The sequence below is a fragment of the Tursiops truncatus genome, chromosome 16 (assembly GCF_011762595.2).
Source record: "Tursiops truncatus isolate mTurTru1 chromosome 16, mTurTru1.mat.Y, whole genome shotgun sequence".
Lineage (NCBI taxonomy): Eukaryota > Metazoa > Chordata > Mammalia > Artiodactyla > Delphinidae > Tursiops > Tursiops truncatus.
The window spans coordinates 28,425,424-28,449,726 of NC_047049.1; the positions used below are offsets into that span (position 1 = coordinate 28,425,424).

At 41.7% G+C, this 24,303-nt stretch overlaps 1 protein-coding gene across 2 annotated transcripts in view; it reads left to right on the forward strand.

Moving 5' to 3' along the window:
- The window catches only part of GOT1 (glutamic-oxaloacetic transaminase 1), a 29,912-nt gene extending 5,923 nt beyond the window's left edge, over positions 1-23,989 (forward strand). Inside the window, exons 2-9 of one of the 2 annotated variants that reach the window (XM_019939792.3) lie at positions 2,377-2,558; positions 15,250-15,373; positions 16,005-16,117; positions 16,342-16,446; positions 17,847-17,997; positions 18,083-18,248; positions 19,061-19,203; positions 23,055-23,989. In XM_019939792.3, coding sequence (XP_019795351.1) covers positions 2,377-2,558; positions 15,250-15,373; positions 16,005-16,117; positions 16,342-16,446; positions 17,847-17,997; positions 18,083-18,248; positions 19,061-19,203; positions 23,055-23,167 — 1,097 coding nt within the window. In that variant the 3' untranslated portion in view covers positions 23,168-23,989. The remainder of the gene's footprint in view (positions 1-2,376; positions 2,559-15,249; positions 15,374-16,004; positions 16,118-16,341; positions 16,447-17,846; positions 17,998-18,082; positions 18,249-19,060; positions 19,204-23,054) is intronic. The other variant, XM_019939791.2, reaches the window with a different exon arrangement.
- Positions 23,990-24,303: the final 314 nt, after the last annotated feature.

Genomic DNA, 24,303 nt, shown 5'->3' on the forward strand with positions numbered 1-24,303 from the left:
TTGTGAGTCAGATTCATCTACCCAGAGACTGGTTGTTGGTTAGTGGCTGTCAGTCTGGAACTCTCTCCACATTTTTATTCCTAGCTTGATGTGCTTTTCAAATTTGCAGATGACACATTCCTGGAAGGTAGGGTTAGTTGATGGGAGTAGACGACAGATGCAAAATCAAAATATCTTATAAAGTCTTATTTGTTGTCTGACTTTTGATCTAGTAATTTTACATCTAGAAAAAGTTTTCCTAAGGAAGCGCTCATGAATGTGTAAAGTATAAGAACGTTAATTACAATGTTTATTTTAGCAAATAGTCAAAAGCAACACAAATAGTTAATAAATTATACATAGAAAGGAATATTGTCTAGCCACTAAAATTGTGTTGTAAATGGCTCATATATATGAAAAATGCCCAGTTGCATCCACGATAAGAGAAATGCAAATTTAAACTACCCTGAGATAGCATTTGGACTCTTAAATTGGCAAAAATTCACTCAGTGGCTGTGGCTGTGGGGAAGCAGACACTCTTGTACATTGATGGCAGCGATGTACACTGATAACACCCCTGCCCTACGGCAGCGATGTACACTGATAACAGCCCTATAAAAAAGGCAATGTGGATATATCTGTCAAAACTACAAATACACAAAGTATGCTTAAAAGTAATATATTTGCATTTAAACTTTTCATTGATTGCCACCAGTATTCTTCCAATCAGTTGTTTTAACCATATTTGTCCTACAACCATGTGTTGTAAAATGAAAATCAGTTGAAAGTAGTAAACTAATGTATACCCTCACAAACAACAACAAAATTACACATACACATACTTCTCAACCTACTCTTCCATTTTCAACCCTGCCTCTTACAGCTATATTTACATACATGTAAGATGACATATGTACAAGGTTCACTGAAGTATTATTTTCTAATAGCCAAAGATTAGAAACAACTCAAATGTCCATCGACAGGAGACTCACAAAACAAATTATAGTACATTTATCAGTTATGCAGCTCTAAAAAGAACAAAGACAGTCTGTGTGCACAGACTTAAATAGTTAATGATGATGAAAGATATTCATAATATATATTTAATAAGTGGAAAAAAGCATGTTGAAAATTCTATATAAAAAATGACACAATTGATAAAAGAATATACTCATGTAAAATAAAGTTTAAAAGGCTGTACACCAAAATTTTCATACTCCTTATCTCTGAGTGCTGGAATTACATGTTAATCATAATGTTTATTATTTTCTTTCTGGGCTTTTCTAAATTTTCTACAGTCAACATGTGTTGTTCAGTAAACAGTATCAACCACCCTAAAAAAGTGATTTAAAAAAAAAAAGGATTAATGTTGAGCAGAAATCAACAAGATAAAGAAGAATTACTTAAAAAATTTGTTTCACTGTCACTTGCCAAAGTATAGGCTTATTGGAGACCTAAACAGTCCAGCAGAAGCAAATCCTTGTCAGGAATCCTGCTCAGAGAAGTCATTGGCTTGGATGCAAGCCAAAGCAGCTGCCCTCTCAAGCTATAATCTCAATGATTATAGGGTAGTATAGGAAAAAAATCAGTGACAGGATAACTCAAAGTAGACTAAAAATACTTTTAGCATAGAAGAAATGCTTAGAAATTTGCTGTAATCAAGATTAAAAATTATGAAACAGGTAAACTTAGATCCATAAAAGTGTGAAGCAGAGGAAGTGAGTGGTAGGAACAGTCAAAATGGTAAACACTGACTGATGTCAAAAAACAGCAAGAGGACAAAGATGTGTTTAAACTTGTTGTTCGATGATTGTGTAACCAGTTGTGGGACTCTTCAGTCACAGGTGTTTCCTCGCCATTTGTCTCATTTCTGTTCTTACAGGACAAGAGGAGGAGGTGGGCCTCCCTCCGCCCTCCTCTCTCTCCATGTTTATGTTTGAAGGTGCAGCGTTCATGTGAAGTAGCACCGAACCCTTTTCTTGGGGAGATGCAGAAGGAAGGCGATTACTGGGCCAGTGGTCGTAGAGACCTCAGTGCCCTAGTGATATTGACATAGCATTTGTAAGGTATTTTTAATTTGCGGAGTGCTTTTGCGTGCACTCTCTCACTCGATCAGGCTCTTTGATGTCCCAGTTTTATTTCAGCATTCTACTTTTTGGAGGTCACATATTTAAGAACTATAATTTCCGTAAGGATAGGAAACTGTCCTTCTGCCTTCCCAGCACCTAGCCCGGTGCCTGGCCCAAAGCAGGCAGTCAGTAAGTGAATGAACTTTAATTTCCCTCACAGTTCTGTTTGGATTGGAAGGTGGTAGAACTCTCCCTGTTCACAGCTCCGAATTCTTCCTTTGACGAAGCCTAAGACTCCTCCATTTTATGTCTCTTTCCCGTGTCCCAGCTTATCGCACGGATGATAGCCAGCCCTGGGTTTTGCCAGTCGTGAGGAAGGTGGAGCAGAGGATTGCTAATGACAGCAGTGTAAACCACGAGTACCTGCCCATCCTGGGCCTGGCAGAGTTCCGGACCCGTGCTTCCCACCTGGCCCTTGGGGATGACAGCCCAGCTCTGCAGGAGAAGCGGGTGAGTTTTGGGTGAGGATCTATTTTTTTCTAGAAACTGTGAGGGTAAAAAGTGGTTAAAAATTAGGTGTTATGTCTATTGAACTGTCAGTGAATAAGGGTTTAAATAGTGTGACCTCAGGGACTTGATAGCACGAATAACATGCTTTTGTATAAAGCACAGCTTCTTCAGTTGTTCACTTTTGCCCAAGAGATGATTGGATTTCAGCTGCTGGGTTTGAAGCAGTTAATGGAAGTGCCAGCCAAGGGAATTTAATGGAATGATCAAGAGATTAGGGTCTGGACCCAGCTCTGCCACTACTTTTGACCAAAGGCAAGTCATTTGCCCCTCTAGCCCCTATGTCTCATCTGTATGTTAGGAAAAGACTAGTTTATGGTTCATGGTCCCATAAGGAGCATTTGCATAGGGGATCATTCAAGGGGCCTCTGAACTCCCTGAAATTTTAGGCAGAATTCTGTGTGTAAGTGTATTTCTGGAGAGAAAGTTCATAACTTTTATCAGATTTTCTGAAGGAACCTATGGCCCCCGAAAGTCCAAGAGCCACTAGTCTAGATGCTCTCTGAAGATCCTGCCAGTTCTAATATTTGATTCTTCTAGCCTTGATCTCAGCTTCTCTTCATTTAAATGCTTCCTGGTATGTAGTCTATGTATAACTAGAGATACATGGAAGAGAAATGCATTTGGGGAGAGTCTGTATGTGGCAGAAAGTGGTGTGATAGAGATTATCAGTGTTGTAGGAATTCAGAGAGACTGACAAAGGCTGGAAATGGGACTTGAGCTGAACCTTGGGGAATGAGGCCAGGACACTGGTTCTCAACTGTGACTGTATCACCTGGGAGGTTTTAAAAACATTCTGATGGCTGGATCCCATACCAGACCTGTTAAATCAGAATCTTGGAGGGTACCACCTTTCTCTGCCCTTTTATTACCTTTCCCTACAATTCCCTTCCCTTCATGGGTATTTTTTAAAAGCTCCCCATGTGACTGCAAAGTACAGCCAAGGTTGAGAACCGCAAAGTACAGAGGAAGAAAAAGGAGGGGTATTTGTTTGGAGCAGTAGGAGTCCAGGGACAGAGGTTGGAGGTGAGCAGGTCTAGGTTGTAAAGAGACCTACCTACCTGATATGGGCTGGGAACATGCTGGATAGATCAGGGAGGCTGATTTTGGCAGCCAGGGCAGGGGAAGCCCCTTGAAGTTTTGCGCAGAGAAGTTACCCAATAAGAGTGTTTGAAGAAGATAAACCTGGCTGGATGAGTAGGAAAGGGAAGAGCTCAGGTTTTTGCAATAGTCCGATTAGGTATTGTGCAATTTAAACCAACTTCCCTTATTGCTCTGCTAGGCAGTGTCAGCCCCGCTGAGCAGCCTTCATGCAGGTACAGCCTTCATGCATGAAAGAGACCACATCTTGGAGTCACTGATTTATTTCCATGCTGTTACCCAGATGCCGTGATAAGCAGAGTGGGCAGGGTAAAATGAAGGCTGCACACAGGCACGTTCTTATGTATATCAGGAGACCTGGAGGCTCTGCGTGAAGGTCTTGGAACTCAGATCAATGGTTAGATAAGTAATTAACTTGATGAGGGTTTTGTCTGGATTGGTATAAGAGACTGTAACTGACTTGCCTCTAGGAACAGAAGGAATATGGGTAGAAATGGTAGACTTTAGAGATTATGGGTGACATTGGGAAGTTGCTCTGAAAATCTAGGGTTTCCACTGAGGGAGAGAGAGAGTCCTGATGAAGTTTGAAAATGGGGAACTTTGGCGACTGGAGGTGATCTTCTGAGACGTTGTTGATAAATTAGTTGGAATTCCATTGCTGACAAATGAAAACAGAGGTTCTGTGTTGGGGAGCTTCTTCCTCTAAGACTATACATTTCTTATATGATGCTTATTAACTATGTTGGCAGATAGATGCTTGTTCCTCTGCCCAGGAACAAAATGCTCTGTTCCCCATTTTGATCGCTTAATACTGAGGCTTGGGGCTATTGCTTGTGGCATAGAGCCCTTCCTCTTAGTCTAGTTCATCCTGTGTTATGTTTTTGATCATAGAACAAATTTAAATGGCAGTCTGTAAATATTTGAAGATTTTTACTTTTTACTTTGTGTGTGTGTGTGTGTGTGTGTAATGGTTTAGGATACCCTCTTGGCATCTACAACACCCTGGGTACCAGTTCATACTGAGCTCTGAGCACTTGCTCTTTCCCTGGACCATCCCCAGGTGACTATCTTAGCTCAGCCCACCATCATCTCATTTGGATTCTTATAATAGCCTCTTGCCTCTAGTCTCTTCCCCATTCTAGTACATTCTGCACAGTGCAGCTAGAATGATCTTCCTCAGCAAAAAAAAAAAGAGCTAATTGTGTCACCTGCTTCCCCTCTCACAGACACACAGTAGCTCTTCCATTATCTACAGGGTAAAATGCAGACTCTGACCCGGGCATGCAGTGTGTTTTGTAGCCAGGTGTCATCCTGTTCTTGCAGTTACTCTTGCTCCCATCCTCTCAGGGGCCTGCCATCCTAAGAGCCTGCTGTTTTCTAGACCTTCCGAGCCTTGCCATGACTTGGCACCTTTGCCTCAGCTGTTCCTTCTGCTAGGAATGCCCCCTTCACTTCTCTGACTCCCCAGTCCCCACCTCCAAGTCCTTCAAGGCCTGAGCAAGGGTCACTTCCATGCTGAATCCTGAGCTCTCTCAGGCAGAGCTAGTTGTTGGAGTGCTCTGAGTCATCACAGGACTGTGCATCGCTTGGGAAAAGCAGTACTTACTGTGTTTAATGTACAATTTTGTAAGCCTGTCCCTCCCGCAAGACCCTAGGTTCCTCCAGGGCAGGGGTGATGGCTTATTTACTTACTTAAAAAAATTTGTGTGTGTGTGTGTGTGTGTGTGTATGGTGTGAAGTATGGTTCTTTTATTTATTTATTTATTTGGTTGTGCTGGGTCTTAGTTGCGGCCCATGGGCTCCTTAGTTGTGGCACGTGAACTCTTAGCTGCGGCATGCATGTGAGATCTAGTTCCCTGACCAGGGATCAAACCTGGGCCCCCTGTACCGGGAGCACGGGGTCCTATCCACTGTGCCACCAGGGAAGTCCCAATGGTTTACTTATTTACCTCATGAATCTTCAGCATTTAGCTCCTAGCCTGGCACCTCAGAGATCTCAGATGTTTTAATTCACTCATTCGTTCAGTCAGCAGATGTGTGCTCACCACAAGGCACTGTTCTAGATGCTGGAGCACAGTGGTGACCAAAACCATTGCCCGGCTTACAGTTTTGTTGGGAGAAACCGACAGTAAACATAATAAATAGGAACATTATATAGTTTTTTGAAAGATGATAAATGCTACAAAAACAGAGGAGAGGAAGGCATATTAGGAGTGCTGAGGGTGGGAGTGAGAGTGGATACAGTTTTAACTAGGGTGGTCATGGTAGAAACAGAAATGACATTTGAGCCAAAACTTGAAGGAGGTGAGGCATGAATGAAAGAATGAACCAGAAAACAAACAGTAATCATGTCCTCTCTTAGATTTTTCTTCTCAAGATTTTACATTACCAGGTCCATCAGCCATTTTGAGGAGACCTGTTTTCTAGACTCGTCACTGCCGCCTTCTGCTTTTCCATCTTCAGATCTTAGAATCCAGACCAAATGTCAAATTGTCATCTCCTGCCTGGTAACATTTCAGCTTCTGAAATTACTGAGCCACTGCAGGTAGGAGGGCTTGTGGCGCATGAGATGGCGTCCCAGTTTCCTGCTCGGACCGTTGCCTCTGGGAGACTTGGGGCTTTCTCTGTGGCTCTCACCTTGTCAACACTGTCTTCTTCTTCATCTAGTTCAGCCCATGTTTCTTTAGTGCCACATGCCGGATACCACATGAATTGCTAGGAGCACCCAGATCAATGCATCATAGCCTTGGCCACAAGCAACTCCTAAATAGCTCTCCTGCTCCTCACAGGGAAGTCATTACATCAGCAAATTGTGATCTCGGACAAGTGTTCTAGAGCCCAGCAGGGATTCCTTCAGGCAATTCATGGCTAAATTGGGAATACAGATTGCTGGCATAGCTTTCTGCCAAGTCTTACTGGATTTCTCTTGTTCTGGATACTCCTGTTTAGCCACCCAGGTCCAGTTGTCTGGCTCCTTTTGAAGTTTGTATTTATTTCCTTTGCTATTATGATTTTTTTCCTTCATCCCAAATACAGGATTTTCTTGAGCTTTACAGCTATTTGCCAAAAATCAGTTCAGAGAATGACCGAATTGACATATTATTGATTCACCAAAAATTCGTTTCCGCTAGTTGCTGATATAGTTTAGAGCCATCTGTGTTTCACTGAAGCCATCTAGTGTACAATATATTTTTAGAGGGAATGATAATTTCTTGGGAATTTAATATGTCAAGTGTCATATACATCATGAATATCAAGAATTAGTTACAGGGGCTTCCCTGGTGGCGCAGTGGTTGAAAGTCCGCCTGCCGATGCAGGGGACACGGGTTCATGCCCTGCTCTGGGAAGATCCCACATGCCGCGGAGCAGCTAGGCCTGTGAGCCATGGCCACTGAGCCTGTGCGTTCCGGAGCCTGTGCTCCGCGACGGGAGAGGCCACAACAGTGAGAGGCCCGCGTACTGCAAAAAATGAAAATAAAAAAATAAAGAATTAGTTACTGTTAGTGAAGTGGGTTTATCTCTTCCAAACACATTTCCAATCTAGTCTACTGACTTTGTGACTTCTTTTAGTTAATGACTTTGCTTTTTGGAGTGGGAGAGAAAGGGTGGGGTTAAAAGCTGAGCACAGGAGAGGGCAGACAACAGAAGCAAGAAGAACTACAATCCTGCAGCCTGTGGAACAAAAACAACATTCACAGAAAGATAGACAAGATGAAAAGGCAGAGGGCTATGTACCAGATGAAGGGACAAGATAAAACCCCAGAAAAACAACTAAATGAAATGGAGATAGCAATCTTCCAGAAAAAGAATTCAGAATAATAATAGTGAAGATGATCCAGGGCCTCGGAAAAAGAATGGAGGCAAAGATCAAGAAGATGCAAGAAATGTTTAACAAAGACCTAGAAGAATTAAAGAACAAATAAACAGAGATGAACAATACAATAACTGAAATGAAAACTACACTAGAAGGAATCAATAGCAGAATAACTGAGGTAGAAGAACGGATAAGTGACCTGGAAGAGAGAATGGTGGAATTCACTGCTGCATAACAAAATAAAGTAAAAAGAATGAAAAGAAATAAAGACAGCCTAAGAGACCTCTGGGACAACATTAAACGCAACAACATTCGCCTTATAGGGGTTCCAGAAGGAGAAGAGAGAGAGAGAAAGGACCAGAGGAAATATTTGAAGAGATTATAGTCGAAAACTTCCCTAACGTGGGAAAGGAAATAGCCACCCAAGTCCAGGAAGCGCAGAGAATCCCATACCGGATACACCCAAGTAGAAACATGCCGAAACACATAGTAATCAAATTGGCAAAAATTAAAGACAAAGAAAAATTAATAAAAGCAGCAAGGGAAAAATGACAAATAACATACAAGGGAACTCCCATAAGGTTAACAGCTGATTTCTCAGCAGAAACTCTACAAGCCAGAAGGGAGTGGCATGATATACTTAAAGTGATGAAAGGGAAGAACCTACAACCAAGATTACTCTACCCAGCAAGGATCTCATTCAGATTCGATGGAGAAATCAAAAGCTTTACAGACAAGCAAAAGGTAAGAGGATTCAGTACCACCAAAACAGTACTACAACAAATGCTAAAGGAACTTCTCTAAGTGGGAAACACAAGAGAAGAAAAGGACCTACAAAAACAAACCCATAACAATTAAGAAAATGGTCATAGGAACACACATATTGATAATTACCCTAAATGTGAATGGATTAAATGCTCCAACCAAAAGACACAGGCTTGCTGAATGGATACAAACACAAGACCCATATATATGTTGTCTACAAGAGACCCACTTCAGACCTAGGGACACATACAGACTGAAAGTGAGGGGATGGAAAAAGATATTCCATGGAAATGGAAATAAAAGAAAGCTGGAGTAGCAATACTCATATCAGATAAAATAGACTTTAAAATAAAGAATGTTACAAGAGACAAGGAAGGACACTACATATTGATCAGGGGATCCAAGAAGAAGAAATAACAATTATTAATATATATGCACCCAACGTAGGAGCACCTCGATACATAAGGCAAATGCTAACAACTATACAAGAGGAAATCGACAGTAACACAATAATAGTGGGGGGCTTTAACACCTCACTTACACCAATGGACAGATCATCCAAAATGAAAATAAATAAGGAAACAGAAGCTTTAAATGAAACAATAGACCAGAGATATTTATAGGACATTCCATCCAAAAAGAGCAGATTACACTTTCTGTTCAAGTGTGCACGGAACATTCTCCAGGATAGATCACATTTGGGTCGCAAATCAAGCCAAGTAAATTTAAGAAAACTGAAATCATATCGAGTATCTTTTCTGATCACAGTGCTATGAGATTAGAAATGAATTGCAAGGAAAAAAACACAAACACATGGAGGCTAAACAATATGCTACTAACTAACCAAGATATCACTGAAGAAATCAAAGAGGAAATCAAAAAATACCTAGAGACAAATGACAATGAAAACACGACGATCCAAAACCTATGGGATGCAGCAAAAGCAGTTCTAAGAGGGAATTTTATAGCTATACAAGCCTACCTCAAGAAACAAGAAAAATCTCAAGTAAACAATCTACCTTACACCTAAAGGAACTAGAGAAAGAAGAACAAACAAAATGCAAAGTTAGCAGAAGGAAACAAATCATAAAGATCAGAGCAGAAATAAATGAAATAGAAACAAGGAAAACAATAGCAAAGATCAATAAAACTAAAAGCTTGTTCTTTGAGAAGATAAACAAAATTGATAAACCCTTAGCCAGACTCATCAAGAAAAAGAGGGACTGGACTCAAATCAATAAAATTAGAAATGAAAGAGAAGTTACAAGACACCGCAGAAATACAAAGCATCCTAAGAGATTACTACGAGCAACTGTATGCCAATAAAATGGACAACCTGGAAGAAATGGACAAATTCTTAGAAAGGTATAACCTCCCCTCTTCCTCCAGAACCAGGAAGAAATAGATAAAATGAACAGACCAGTCACAAGTAATGAAATTGAAACTGTGATTAAAAATCTTGCAACAGGGCTTCCTTGGTGGCACAGTGGTTGAGAGTCCGCCTGCCGATGCAGGGGACATGGGTTCGTGCCCCGGTCTGGGAAGATCCCACGTGCCATGGAGTGAGCCATGGCCACTGAGCCTGCGCGTCCAGAGCCTGTACTCTGCAACGGGAGAGGCCACAGCAGTGAGAGGCCCGTGTACCACAAAAAAAAAAATAAAAAATCTTGCAACAAACAAAAGTACAGGACCAGATGGCTTCACCGGTGAATTCTATCAAACATTTAGAGAAGAGCTAACACCCATCCTTCTCAAACTCTTGCAAAAATTTTCGGAGGAAGGAACACTCCCGAAATCATTGTATGAGGCCACCATCACCCTGTTACCAAAGCCAGACAAAGATACTCCAAGAAAAGAAAATTACAGACCAATATCACTGATGAATATAGATGCAAAAATCCTCAACAAAATACTAGCAAACAGAAACCAACAACACATTAAAAGAATCATACACACCATGACCAAGTGGGATTTATCCCAGGGATGCAAGGATTCTTCAATATATGCAAATCAATCAATGTGATACACCATATTAACAAATTGAAGAAGAAAAACCATATGATCATCTCAATAGATGCAGAAAAAGCTTTTGACAAAATTCAACACCCATTTATGATAAAAACACTCCAGAAAGTAGGCATAGAGGGAACCTACCTCAACATAATAAAGGCCATATACGACAAACCCACGGCAAACATCATTCTCAATGGTGAAAAACTGAAAGCATTTCCTCTAAGATCAGGAACAAGACAAGGATGTCCACTCTTGCCACTATTATTCAACATACTTTTGGAAGTCCTAGCCACAGCAATCAGAGAAGAAAAAGAAATAAAAGGAATACAGATTGGAAAAGAAGTGAAACTGTCACTGTTTGCAGATGACATGATACTATACATAGAGAATCCTAAAGATGCCATCAGAAAACTACTAGAGCTAATCAATGAATTTGGTAATGTTGCAGGATACAAAATTAATGCACAGAAATCTCTTGCATTCCTATAAACTACTGATGAAAAATCTGAAAGTGAAATTAAGGAAACACTCCCATTTACCATTGCAACAAAAAGAATAAAATACCTAGGAATAAACCTACCTAAGGAGACAAAAGACCTGTATGCAGAAAACTATAAGACACTGATGAAAGAAATTAAAGATGATACCAACAGATGGAGAGATATACCATGTTCTTGGATTGGAAGAATCAATATTGTGAAAATGACTATACTCCCCAAAGAAATCTACAGATTCAATGCAATCCCTATCAAATTACCAATGGCATTTTTTACAGAACTAGAACAAAAAAACTTCAAATTTGTATGGAGATACAAAAGACCCCAAATAGCCAAAGCAGTCTTGAGGGAAAAAAATGCAGCTGGAGGAATCAGACTCCCTGACTTCCGACTATACTACAAAGCTATACTACAGTAATCAATACAAAAGACCCCGAATAGCCAAAGCAGTCTTGAGGGAAAAAAATGCAGCTGGAGGAGTCAGACTCCCTGACTTCCGACTATACTACAAAGCTATACTACAGTAATCAAGACAATATGGAACTGGTACAAAAACAGAAATATAGATCAATGGAACAGGATAGAAAGCCCAGAGATAAACCCATGCACCTATGGTCAAGTAATCTATGACAAAGGAGGCAAGGATATACAATGGAGAAAAGACAGTCTCTTCAATAAGTGGTGCTGGGAAAACTGGACAGGTATATATAAAAGAATGAAATTAGAACACTCCCTAACACCATACACAAAAATAAACTCAAAATGGATTAGAGACCTAATTGTGAGACTGGACACTATAAAATTCTTAGAGGAGAACATAGGAAGAACACTCTTTGACATAAATCACAGATCTTTTTTGATCCACCTCCTAGAGTAATGGAAATAAAAAGAAAAATAAACAAGTGGGACCTAATGAAACTTAAAAGCTTTTGCACAGCAAAGTAAACCATAAACAAGACAAAAAGACAACCCTCAGAATAGGAGAAAGTATATGCAAATGAATCATCAGACAGAGGATTAATCTCCAAAATATATAAACAATTCATGCAGCTCAATAGTAAAAAAACAAACAACCCAACCCGGAAATGGGCAGAAGATCTAAATAGACATTTCTCCAAAGAAGACATACAGATGGCCAAAAAGCATGAAAAGCTGCTCAACATCACTAATTATTAGAGAAATGCAAATCAAAACTACAATGAGGTATCACCTCACACCAGCTAGAATGGGCATCATCAGAAAATCTACAAACAACAAATGCTGGAGAGGGTGTGGAGGAAAGGGAACCCTCTTGCACTGTTGGTGGGAATGTAAATTGATACAGCCACTATGGAGAACAGTGTGGAGGTTCCTTAAAGAACTAAAATTAGAATTACCATATGACCCAGCAATCCCACTACTGGGCATATACCCTGAGAAAACCATAATTCGAAAAGACACATGCACCCCAATGTTCATTGCAGCACTATTTACAATAGCCAGGCCATGGAAGCAAGCTAAATGCCCATCGACAGATGAATGGATAAAGAAGATGTGGTACATATATACACTGGAATATTACTCAGCCATAAAAAGGAACGAAATTGGGTCATTTGTAGAGATGTGGATGCATCTAGAGACTGTCATACAGAGTGAAGTAAGTCAGAAAGAGAAAAACAAATATCGTGTATTAACGCATATATGTGGAACCTAGAAAATGGTACAGATGAACCGGTTTGCAGGGCAGAAATAGAGACACAGATGTAGAGAACATACGTATGGATACCAAGGGGGGAAAGTGGCGGGGGCGGAGGTGGTGGTGGGATGCATCAGGAGATTGGGATTGACATGTATACACTGATGTGTATAAAATGGATGACTAATAAGAAAAAAGAATAAATTAATTAAAACAAAACAAAAAAACCCCCCAAAAACAAAAAAAAAAGCTGAGCACAGGAAATATAAAAACTATGCTTGGGAATGTCTTTACTGATATCCACATGCACCTGTCACATATCCATGATAACTTTAAGTCCCTGCTTTAAGGGAGACCTTGCTCATTTGTATAGGAAGTATCAACATTCCTATACAAAGTGCTGAGGTATTTGAAATATGAAATAATGAATAAAGTTGACATTCAGCTTAGCTGATGACAAATCCATAAAAAATGAATGTACATTTAGGTTACATCACCTTGGTCGAGTTTTGCGTAAGGAATCCAGGTAGGTCACAATGTGAAGCCCAAACCTTTAAGGTAATGGGAAGCAACAGGTACACACTGCTATATTTAAAGTAGGTAACCAACAAGGACCTACTGTAATAAATGAATGAATGAATGAATGAAATTATTAACATAAAAAGAAAATAAAGTAATGGGAAGGGACCAGTGCTCGGGGGGACCACTTTGAAGAACCACATCTGATGCACAGTGACCTTTTCCATCCCAGTCCACTGCCTTTGCTCCTCTCTGCAGTGGATGCCGTGCTCAGTTCCTCGTTTTCCTGAACGTCAACTTCGCTTCTGTTTCATGTTTCAGGCGATGTTCTTTCACAGATGCTCAGATCTCTGAATATAAATAGAGCAGTGGGGAATAATAGTGATAATTGGTATTATTGCCTAGTTCCTAGCTTAAAGGGAACTTCTGCTCGTGATTCAGTGTTCTTCATGAAGCTGACTTACTCATCATGGCTGGATCTTATTTTTTTTTCTTTTTAGTTATTTTTAGGAAGTCTCATTGCTTCTTTTTTTACCAAGCATTTATATCAGAAATAGCTCTATTGTTTTCTCCTGTTATGATGATCATTTGGGTGATCATTTTCTCTATCTAGCAGCATGACAAATTTTATATTTCTTTTCTCTTTTTTTTAAAATAGGAGAAAATCAAAGTTTAATAACATATATACATGGGAGAGGTCCAGGAAAACTGACTCACTCCTATATTTGTTAATAATCTTGCATTCGTGGGATGACTAACTTGACCAAGGGAGTATTTTTATATGCACTATTGGATTCATACTGTTCATCAATATTTAGGAAGTTAGTATCAATATTCATGAAAGAGGTCTCTTTTTTCTCTTTTTTTTCCCTTTGTCATCTTTCAGCATTGGTGTTGACGTTAGTTTTTTTTTTAAAAGATTTTGGAAGCTTTTCTTCTTTAGGAAGATTTTTTTTTTTTACTTCTTTATTGTGGGAAATTTCAAATATATACAAAAGTAGTTAAAACTGTAATGAACAAAACCCCATGGATCCATCAGCTAGCTTCAACAATGATCTGTATTTGGTCAGTCTTGTATATTCCCCCACCCTCCCTGCCAAAACTGAATTATTTTATAGCAAATTACAGACATCTAAATATATATTTTAAATTATTAAAAAATTTTCCAAATAATACATGAATACATTCTCCTTATTTTTTAAAAAAACAACTTGTAGATTAGGCCAAAGTCCCTTTGACCACTATTCCCACATCCTAGGCCCCTCCCCAGAGGTTGCTGCTGTTATTACATTGGTGTGTGTCCTTCCTTTTCAGTAGACATTCTTATGTGATCTTTCTCTTTCTTTCTCCTTTAGACATATTAAGCAACACATAATTAATGACATTTCTCTACTGAAAGAGTTATGCTAAAACCTAATTAGAAGTGTGAAGGGGCAAAAGCAAAGATGTTTAGGCAGAACAACAGAAGTAGGGCCTAGTGACTAGATGTAGAGTGAGAAGGCCTGGATTTATACCCACCTCTGCCGCTCACCAGCTGCGAATCCCTTGGTGAACCACTTCTCTGAATCAATTTCCTCATGTATAAATTGGGGATCTAGAACTTACTTTACAGGGCTGTGTGAGGGTCAAACAAGAATGTGTGTGAAGGTATTTTGTAAACAGTAAAACGTAGGACTTTTATTATTGCCCAGGTGAGGCCATTTTAAGATAAGAGGAAGCTTCAGGAGAGGAGAGTAGTATTTGCATATAACCTTTGTTCTGTGAGAACATTTCTAAGGATTAATAAGCCTTTGTCATAGCGATGAGAAAGGGCATTGCAGACTGATAATAGCAAGCTCGGAACATTATTTTACTGGCTTCTGTTGGAGGGCAGTTTTGATCTTGGGATGGGTGCAAACGGATGGGTTTGCTTTGCAGGGCACACTCTAGTGTGCCCGAGGTATGTCCTAGGGCCTAGGTATGTCCTCCACCTCTGTGTTCAGAGGGATACTCCTTTGGGGATCAGACTTCCAGATTTCCTGGGTGAAGATCTGACCTTTCTGCTGAGTAGCTGGTAACTTTGAGCAAGGTGCTTCACTTCTTAGCCTTAGTTTCCTCGTTTGTGAACATGGGCAAATAATACTTTTTCATGTAGTTATGACATTTTATAGAGATAACACATTTAAGGAAGTGCTCATCATTACCATATTTTCCCTAATATTATCTGACCTCACCATTAAATAACCAGTGACCCTGCTTCTTCTCTTTCAGGTAGGAGGTGTGCAGTGTTTGGGGGGAACAGGTGCACTTCGAATTGGAGCTGAGTTCTTAGCGCGATGGTACAATGGAACAAACAACAAGGACACGCCCGTCTATGTATCCTCACCAACCTGGGGTGAGTCCTGTAGCTGTAGCGAGAGGAGAAACAGAGAAGCCAGAGGAATTCTTACATACTGTGAGACAGCTATATTGATGGGGTCCTGTGGAGGCACATAGCTCAGACTCTGGGGAGTGTGTGTGTTTTGGGAGGGCTGGTGGTAGCAGAGGAAGCCTTCCTGGAAGAAGTGGTTTCCGTGTTTAGACTTGAAGGATGAGGATGGGTCGGGGCTGGCAGGGAAGGAATTATCCTCATGAGTCTCACTGCTTACACTGAAAATGTAACCCAGCCCTGGATCAACTAACATGAGAATGGCTTGAGCAGTGGATTATGGTAGTACATGGGTAACCTGATGCTTAAATTCAGATTGGGACTACTTTATCCCAAGACTCTTGGTGAACTTGTGTTTTAGTGTATATTGAGCCTTCCCAGAGGAGGAAGGTCCCACTGTAGTAGGATGTAAGTCAGCATGACTAGACTGGTCAAACTTGTTGTTGGTCACAGTCATTCCTCTCAATCTTAACCCCTCACCTCCATGTCACCCAGTGGATGTTGAGCCTGTGAGGGCCCTGGAAGCTGCCTTGAGTCCCTTCTGTTCATGCCTCCTTGTGTTTGTAAAACATTTAACATTTTACCCCTTTGCTTGCAGAGAATCATAATGGTGTCTTTATTGCCGCTGGATTTAAAGAAATTCGGTCTTATCACTACTGGGATGCAGCGAAGAGAGGACTAGACCTCCAGGGTTTTCTGAATGATCTGGAGGTGGGTTATTAGAAGAAAAAGTAGACAGAATGCTATGACGTCAAGAAGAGCAGGGAAAAGTCTTTGGATCAGTTGATAGGTGAGAGAGTCTGAGACACCCTACTCAGGCCGGATGGTGGTTTCTGAAATGGCACGTAAGGAGGGAGTACCTGCCCTCTGTGCCCCTGACTCTGCCCCCCATGTCCCTGCTGGTGTCAGAACTTACATAGCTTCCTTCTCTCCAGAAAGCTCCCGAGTTCTCCATCTTTGTCCTCCACGCCTGTGCACACAACCCGACTGGGACTGACCCAACTCCAGAGCAGTGGAAGCAGATTGCCTCTGTCATGAAGGTAACTGTCTTTTCAGAGCATCTCCTAAAATAGTGTGTATTAGTATTTGATGTATTCAACAGCAGTACCTATTTACAGAAGAATTTGGAAAAATGGAGAAAAGCCCAAAGAAAAAAATAAGTACTAACTATAAATTCTATTACCCAAAGAAAGCCACTGTTAACATTTTGATATACAGAATGTCAGGCTCTTTTCTTTTTAAATTTGTTTTTAGTGTAGTTATACATGACATGCATGGCTATGTCACAGTACAGATTGATTAAATCAGTTGATGGCCATTTCGTGCCCAGGTTTCTTACTCTTGTGAACAATATATGTAATAAACCTCCTTTTTTTTTTTTTTTGGCGGTACGCGGGCCTCTTATTGTCGTGGCCTCTCCCGTTGTGGAACACAGGCTCCGGACGCGCAGGCCCAGCGGCCATGGCCCACAGGCCCAGCCGCTCCGTGGCATGTGGGATCCTCCCGGACCGGGGCACGAACCCGTGTCCCCTGCATCGGCAGGCGGACTCCCAACCACTGTGCCACCAGGGAAGCCCCAAACCTCCTTTTTATTATTTCTTTGGGATAACTTTCTACACTGGAATTTCTAGCTCAAGGTGTATATATTCTTCATTAACATGTTTAAAGAATACTTCTTGATAAACTATTATGTACCAGGTGCCATAGGGGGACAATAGAGAACAAAGCAGAGGTGGTCCCGCCCTCAGAGCATACAGCCGGTTTGGGGAGACAGCCACGTACTGTGAGATGTTGATGGGGTCCTATGGAGGCACATAGCCCAGACTCTGGGGAGTGCGTGCAGTTTGGGAGGGCTAGTGGTAGCAGAGGAAGCCTTCCTGGAGGAAGTGGTTTCCGTGTTTAGACTTGAAGGATGAGGATGGGTCAGGGCTGCAGGGAAGGAATGTTTCCTGCAGAGGGAAGAGCACCATCAAAAGCCCAAGGCAGAGGTCATGGTCCATATGAGGAAGTAAAAGTAATTATTGGTACGGGCTGGAGTTCCAGGGGAGGGGGCGAGTGAGTGATGAGGCTAGAGAGGTAAATGGGGGCCAGGTCCTGTGCTGAAGCCTCGGACTTTATTCTGAGGGCAATGGGGAGCCCCTGGGAATCTTTGATGTCATGGAGTGACATGATCAGATGTGCCCTTGTTGGCAAAGCAGCATCGTGACACTCTAGGACAATATACTTAAAAAAATAAGGTTTACCGAAGTTAGATTTGTTGGTTGGTATTTAGGTGAACAGAGAAACAGATGTAAAGTGGAGTTGGATGCAGAAAGGAAAGAGGTAGGAGAAACGGACAGGGTGAGACATTCCTTCCAGGCACCAGTTGGGGAAGGAAGGCCGGTGTCTGAGGTTGGTTCCAGGAGGATTTCCTGCCCTGACTCACTTTCCTTTCTCGCAGCGCCGGTTTCTGTTCCCCTTCTTTGACTCAGCCTATCAGGGCTTCGCATCTGGCAACCTGGAAAAAGACGCCTGGGCCATTCGCTATTTTGTGTCTGAAGGGTTCGAGCTCTTCTGTGCCCAGTCCTTCTCCAAGAACTTCGGGCTCTACAGTGAGTGCTCTTATGAGTTACAGCCCAGCTGCCCCAGCCTCGCCGCCCCCGGAGCCCCAAGGCTGATTCTCCTCCTTCCTTTTAGATGAGCGAGTGGGGAATCTGACCGTGGTTGCGAAAGAACCTGATAGCATCCTCCGGGTCCTTTCCCAGATGGAGAAGATAGTGCGAATTACGTGGTCCAATCCCCCTGCTCAGGGAGCACGAATCGTGGCCCATACCCTCTCTGACCCTGAGCTTTTTAATGAATGGTAAGGGGCTCAACGCTGATGGGCGAAGCGTGGGGATGCAGAACAGCGATTGTCCCATTACATTTAACTGTCTCTTCCTTTTATGCTGGCAGAGGCAGGACAAAAATACTTGAACCTCTTTTGAGTGTCAGTTATTATTTCTGTAAAATAGGGCTGACACTTACACATGAGTGTAACAGAGCACTGGGAACATAGGAAGGAGGCCCTCAGTGAATGGGAGTTTCCCCCACTCTCCCACCACCCAGGCTTCCTCCCCTTAAAGTTGGGAAATACAGGGAGGAATTTCTGATAAAATAGAATATCTAACTTCAAGTTAGTGCAACAATTTTGGGGCTCTTCATTCTTATCTAATTTATATACTTTTTGTCTTATTTTGAAACAGTAATTTTTTTGTAGTAGCTAAATCTGCAATCTCTACTTAATTACACCTGATAAAATACATTATCCTGTCTCAAGCAGCACCTAGCTGAAGAAAATATATTATCCTGTCTCAAGCAGCACCTAGCTGAAGAAAATATATTATCCTGTCTCAAGCAGCACCTAGCTGAAGTCTGAGTTAAAACATAAGTGGTATTACAGCCAGTATACCTAAGACTAGCCATAAACTCCATCAGTAAATAAAGTCCTTTCCTTCTGCCTAGTAAGTCTATCTCTCTGGTCTCCTTATCCACCCATCCAGGCATCCACATACCATAATAGGCAGGTTGTGATCATGTTTTCAGCTTACAGATTAAATTACATTTAAAAAATTTTTCTGTTTTCGTGTACCATCTCTCCTGTGTGGATTGGTATTCATATTGCTGTCCACTCAGGACAGGTAACGTGAAGACAATGGCTGACCGCATTCTGACCATGAGATCTGAGCTCAGGGCACGATTAGAAGCCCTCAAGACCCCTGGAACCTGGAACCATATCACGGAGCAGATTGGAATGTTTAGTTTCACCGGGTTGAACCGTAAGTGGCCCCACCGCCTCGAATGCTCACTGTTGGACACAGCACTCCTCACAGCCAGTGTTCTTGGGCTTGGCTCCCTTAGCTGTTGCCCATTTGGTCAGCTATGACTTTGGACCAGAACAAGTTAGATTTTCTCAGTGTGCCCCGCCCATCTCCTGGACTGCTTGGGTCTCAGAAGAGCATTGTGTGGTCTACCCTCCAGAACATAACTCAGATACTTTCATTTTTATGGGCTTGGGAAGTAGCTCAGAGCCAGCTGGGAAGTAACAGGATTTGTACCTTGGAGCCTTGATTTATGAAACATCTTTTATAAATGCTTAGGCACCTTTTGGGTTTTCCTTAACCTTAAGTATAAATATTACATATGATTATCGAAGGACCTAATTTCTTAACAGGTCTTTCCTAGTCTCCAAGCATTGCCTAGGTTACAACATTCTCTTTTCACTTCATAAATAAGAATTTAGATTGGTAGTTGGAATTAAAAGTCAGTTGACAGTCTAGCAGGCAGACATGCACGATCTTGGTCAGCCGTCAGTAGGGTGTATCAGTGATTGGCCATCCCGTCTGATGATAGAGGACTCATTCATTTAATAAGTAATTCCTGAGCACCTCAAGCCAAGCCACTGGTTGCATGGTGCAGATATGACCTCCCTGTGGAGCTTGTGTCTGAGTGGCTCAGGGGACAGATGTGTGCCTTTGGGTAGTCAGTAGAACCTTAGGTACTGGGAGGTACTATAAACCAGGGCCATCAGAGTGCCTGTTTGAAATGGGCTCAGAAAAAAGCCAAAAGAAAGGTGGTAGAGACTGTATATTGCAGACTCACTGAAACACTTTGGGGTAAAATGAGGCTAACCAAGAAAGTAAATGGATAGTTCAGTTAGCCTTTGGTGTCCTCACAGTTCTGGAATGGGGAATTAATTCACTTAATTAAGGAAAATCATCCTTATACAATTTTTAAGATATTAAGTGTAATGGAAATGGTGTTTAGTAGTAATATTCTTTTTTTTCCCTAGCCACATTTCTTTTTTTTTTTAAATAAATTTATTTATTTATTCATTTATTTAATTTTTGGCTGCATTGGGTCTTCCCTGCTGCACGCGGGTTTTCTCTAGTTGCTGAGAGCAGGGGCTACTCTTTGTTGCGGTGCGCGGGCTTTTTGTTGTGGTGGCTTCTCTTATTGCAGAGCAGGGGGTCTAGGCACGCGGGCTTCAGCAGTTGTGGCTCACGGGCTCTAGAGCGCAGGCTTAGTAGTTGTGGCATACGGGCTTAGCTGCTCTGTGGCATGTGGAATCTTCCCGGACCAGGGCTCGAACCCATGTCCCGTGCATTGGCAGGTGGATTCTTAACCACTACGCCACCAGGGAAGCCCTCTTTTTTTTTTTAATTTATTTTTTTATGCAGCAGGTTCTTATTAGTTATCTATTTTATACATATTAGTGTATACATGTCAACCCCAATCTCCCAATTCATCCCACCACCACCACCCCGCCACTTTCCCCCCTTGGTGTCCATACGTTTGTTCTCTACATCTGTGTCTCTATTTCTGCCTCTATTTCTGCAAACCGGTTAATCTGTACAATTTTTCTAGATTCCACATATATGTGTTAATATACGATATTTGTTTTTCTCTTTCTGACTTACTTCACTCCGTATGACAGTCTCTAGGTCCACCCACATCTCTACAAATGACCCAATTTTGTTCCTTTTTACGGCTGAGTAATAGTCCATTGTATATATGTACCACATCTTTATCCATTTGTCTGTCGATGGGCTTGCTTCCATGACCTGGCGATTGTAAAGAGTGCTGCAGTGAACACTGGGGTGCATGTGAGTAGTAATATTCTAAAAGCTCACAAGGTGGGGATGTCTTCCCATGAAGTATCCATATTGTCCCACTCTCCAGAGTAGGAAATTAGTTTTATTATGAATTGAAAAGTGGTGAGAATAGACCTGGGCTTATAACATAAAGTTATACTTTTAGAACTTGGCATTATTTACCCTTTTTAAAAACAGGGTTTGTTTTTTTTCCTCTCGACATTTTATTAGGAAAAATTTTAAACATACAGAAAAGTTAGAGGACTTGAACCCCATGTGCCCGCCACATAGTTTCTACAATTTTCATGTTGTGGTACTTCCTTTTCTACATTTTATCTGTCAGAACAGGGGCTTTCATCCTGAAATATTTTTAAAATTGGGTATGCCTATATTGGCCTTTTTCTAGGGAAAGAGTCCCTAACTTTTACTAGCTTCTCAACTGTGATACTCCCTTTCCCCATAAAAGTAGAGAAGTTTCATTTCTATTTAAGAAAACGGGGCGGGAGCCCTGTAACCACAACATCTACCTCTGGGGCATAGGCTTTACAAGGTGCTGTGCCCGTGGCTCTGTTGATGTGTGAGGTTAGGCGCTCTCTCCTTGGATGGCTGTAATTCACATAGTTAAAGCTGATCAGGGCTACTGTGAAGGTGGCTTTGTTTGGAGGGGCCCAAAGGTAGCACTGAGTACAGGGTCTAGGTTTTTCACTTCCATACAGAGGCAGTATAGTATCCTGGCTAAGAGCTGAGAGCCGGGAGTTATACTGCCTACCTTAAAATTCCAGATTCACAGCTGACTAGCTGTGTGACCTTGGGAAGGTCATTTAACTTCCATTTATGCCATCTGTAACATGGGGGCGATAAGGTTATTATCAAGATTAACTGAGCTAATATAAAGTGCTTAGAACACTGCCTGGCACCTAATGTTTGCTCCTCTGATGATTATGATTTTATTACTGTCTTAGTCTGCTTGGGCTGCTATAACAAAATGTCATAGACTGGGTGGCTTAAACAACAGAAATTTATTCCTCACAGTTCTGGAGGCTGGGAAGTCTGAGATCAGGATGCCAGCATCAACAGGTTCTGGTCGGGTTTCTCTTCCTAGCTTGCAAGTGGCTGTCTTCTTGCTGTATCCTCACATGAAGGGAGGAGGTGAGGGGGGGAGAGAGAGAGAGAGAGCTCGTGCATGAGCAAGCCTCTCTGGTCTCTTCTTATAAAGGTCACTATTCCCATCATGCATGCTTACCCTCGTGACCTCATCTAAACCTAATTACCAGCCAAAGGCTCCACCTCCTAATACCATCACAATGGGGCTTAGGGTTTCAAAGTATGAATTTTGGAGAGATACAAACATTCAGTCCATGACAATTATTATTATCCTGATCCCTCAAATTGATGGTGCCTTAAGGGTGCTAATTACTTAGGGGAAAAAAATCAGCTAAAATTCTCTCATGGATTTGCAATAAAGCAAAAAAAGCTCTAGAGATTGTGGCAGAAGGGAAGTACAGGCAGTCCCTTCCCATTTCATACAGCAGCGTTTCTGCAGACTCATGGGAAAACCCTCCTGTGTGTGTGTGTGTGAATGAGAGCTGAGATGCGCCAGGCCCAAGAGGTCTCTGCAGTGTTCAGCCTGTGGGTTCGCACACACAGCATTTATCCAGCAATGCTCATCTCAGGGCCTTGTCCAATGTACTGTGAAAATGAAACGTCAAAGGGAAGTTGCTCTGGGTGCTCAGGCTTAAACAAATAGAGGTGAAGGAAGAGATAAACAAAGCAGTTCTTAACCAGTTTTTCATATTAATGGATTGTTCTTAGGTCTGTGGGTTTGGTTGAGTGGATAGGGTGTCCCGGTGAACGTAACCTCCAAGGTTTGGTTGGGAGGTAGTCCCAGATTAAAATTCCCATCAGGAAGAACCGTGTTAAACTTGCTGGGGATTAGGAAGTTAGCTCATAAGAGTAGTTTCCAGAATCTGCTGAGCGTATTTCTCACTGTGTCAGGTGGACAAAATAACTCCTATTGTTTTGCTTCTCTGTGTTAGGGGGAAGAAAGGAAATTGTCATTGTAATGGACTCTCTGGACCTCCATTACTTAAAGGATTCCTACTGCTCTGATTATGTATCTCTTTTGGTTTTCAACAGCCAAGCAGGTTGAGTATCTGGTCAATGAAAAGCACATCTATCTGCTGCCAAGTGGTCGGATCAACATGTGTGGCTTAACCACCAAAAACCTAGATTATGTGGCCAGCTCCATCCATGAAGCAGTCACCAAAATCCAGTGAAGAAACACCACCCAAACAAGCACCACCAAAGCGGTCCTCTGTCTCGTGTATTCCCTGCCTGCACAAACCTGGTTGTATATATCACAACTAGATTAGACACTACTGAGGGACAGAAAAGCTGTTCTGGTGAGGCGGTTTCTGTTTAAGCTGGCCCCACGGGAAGAGAACATGTCTTGAAAGGAAATGGGGATCTGGGATTAGAGCCCGTTTGGAGGCCAGAGCAAATTAAGGCTTTTATTTGAGAAGAATAAAAAGATACTTTGATGATGAAATGTAGATGTCTTGCCCCCTCGCTGGAAGCAGGAGTATTGCCCATGTCACTTGTGTGCTCCTCTGTGTTGCTTTACTCTGTACAAATTTGAGTCCCAAAGATCAAGTTGTCTGAAGAGCCAAGTGTGATTGTGGGTGTCATTTGTGTCATTAAAACTCGTCATCTCGATCCAGAGTGTCTGTCTCCCTGCTCTTTCTGCATGGTTGTGTCCCTGTCCCTAAGCTTGAGTTCTTTAGAGTGACCAAGTTAAGAAATACATTTATATCTCACCCACACATTTAACTGACATGAAAGTTTCATAAAACAGTATTTACCCTTGCTATGTGTAATGCATTCTGATATTTTCTATTCTATTCTATTCTATTCTATTCTATTCTATTCTATTCTGTTTCACTAAAGTAATAAAGTGAAAGTGCTGATTGAGGCCCATGGACTTGATTTTGTCATCCGCTAATGGGTTGTAACCCATGATTTAAAGTGAATGCTGGGGCATAGAGAATGGACTTGAGGACATGGGGAGGGGGAAGGGTAAGCTGGGACGAAGTGAGAGAGTGGCATGGACATATATACACTACCAAATGTAAAATAGGTAGCTAGTGGGATGCAGCCACATAGCACAGGGAGATCAGCTCGGTGCTTTGCGACCACCTAGAGGGGTGGGATAGGGAGAGTGGGAGGGAGATGCAAGAGGGAGGGGATATGGGGATATATGTATGCATATAGCTGATTCACTTTGTT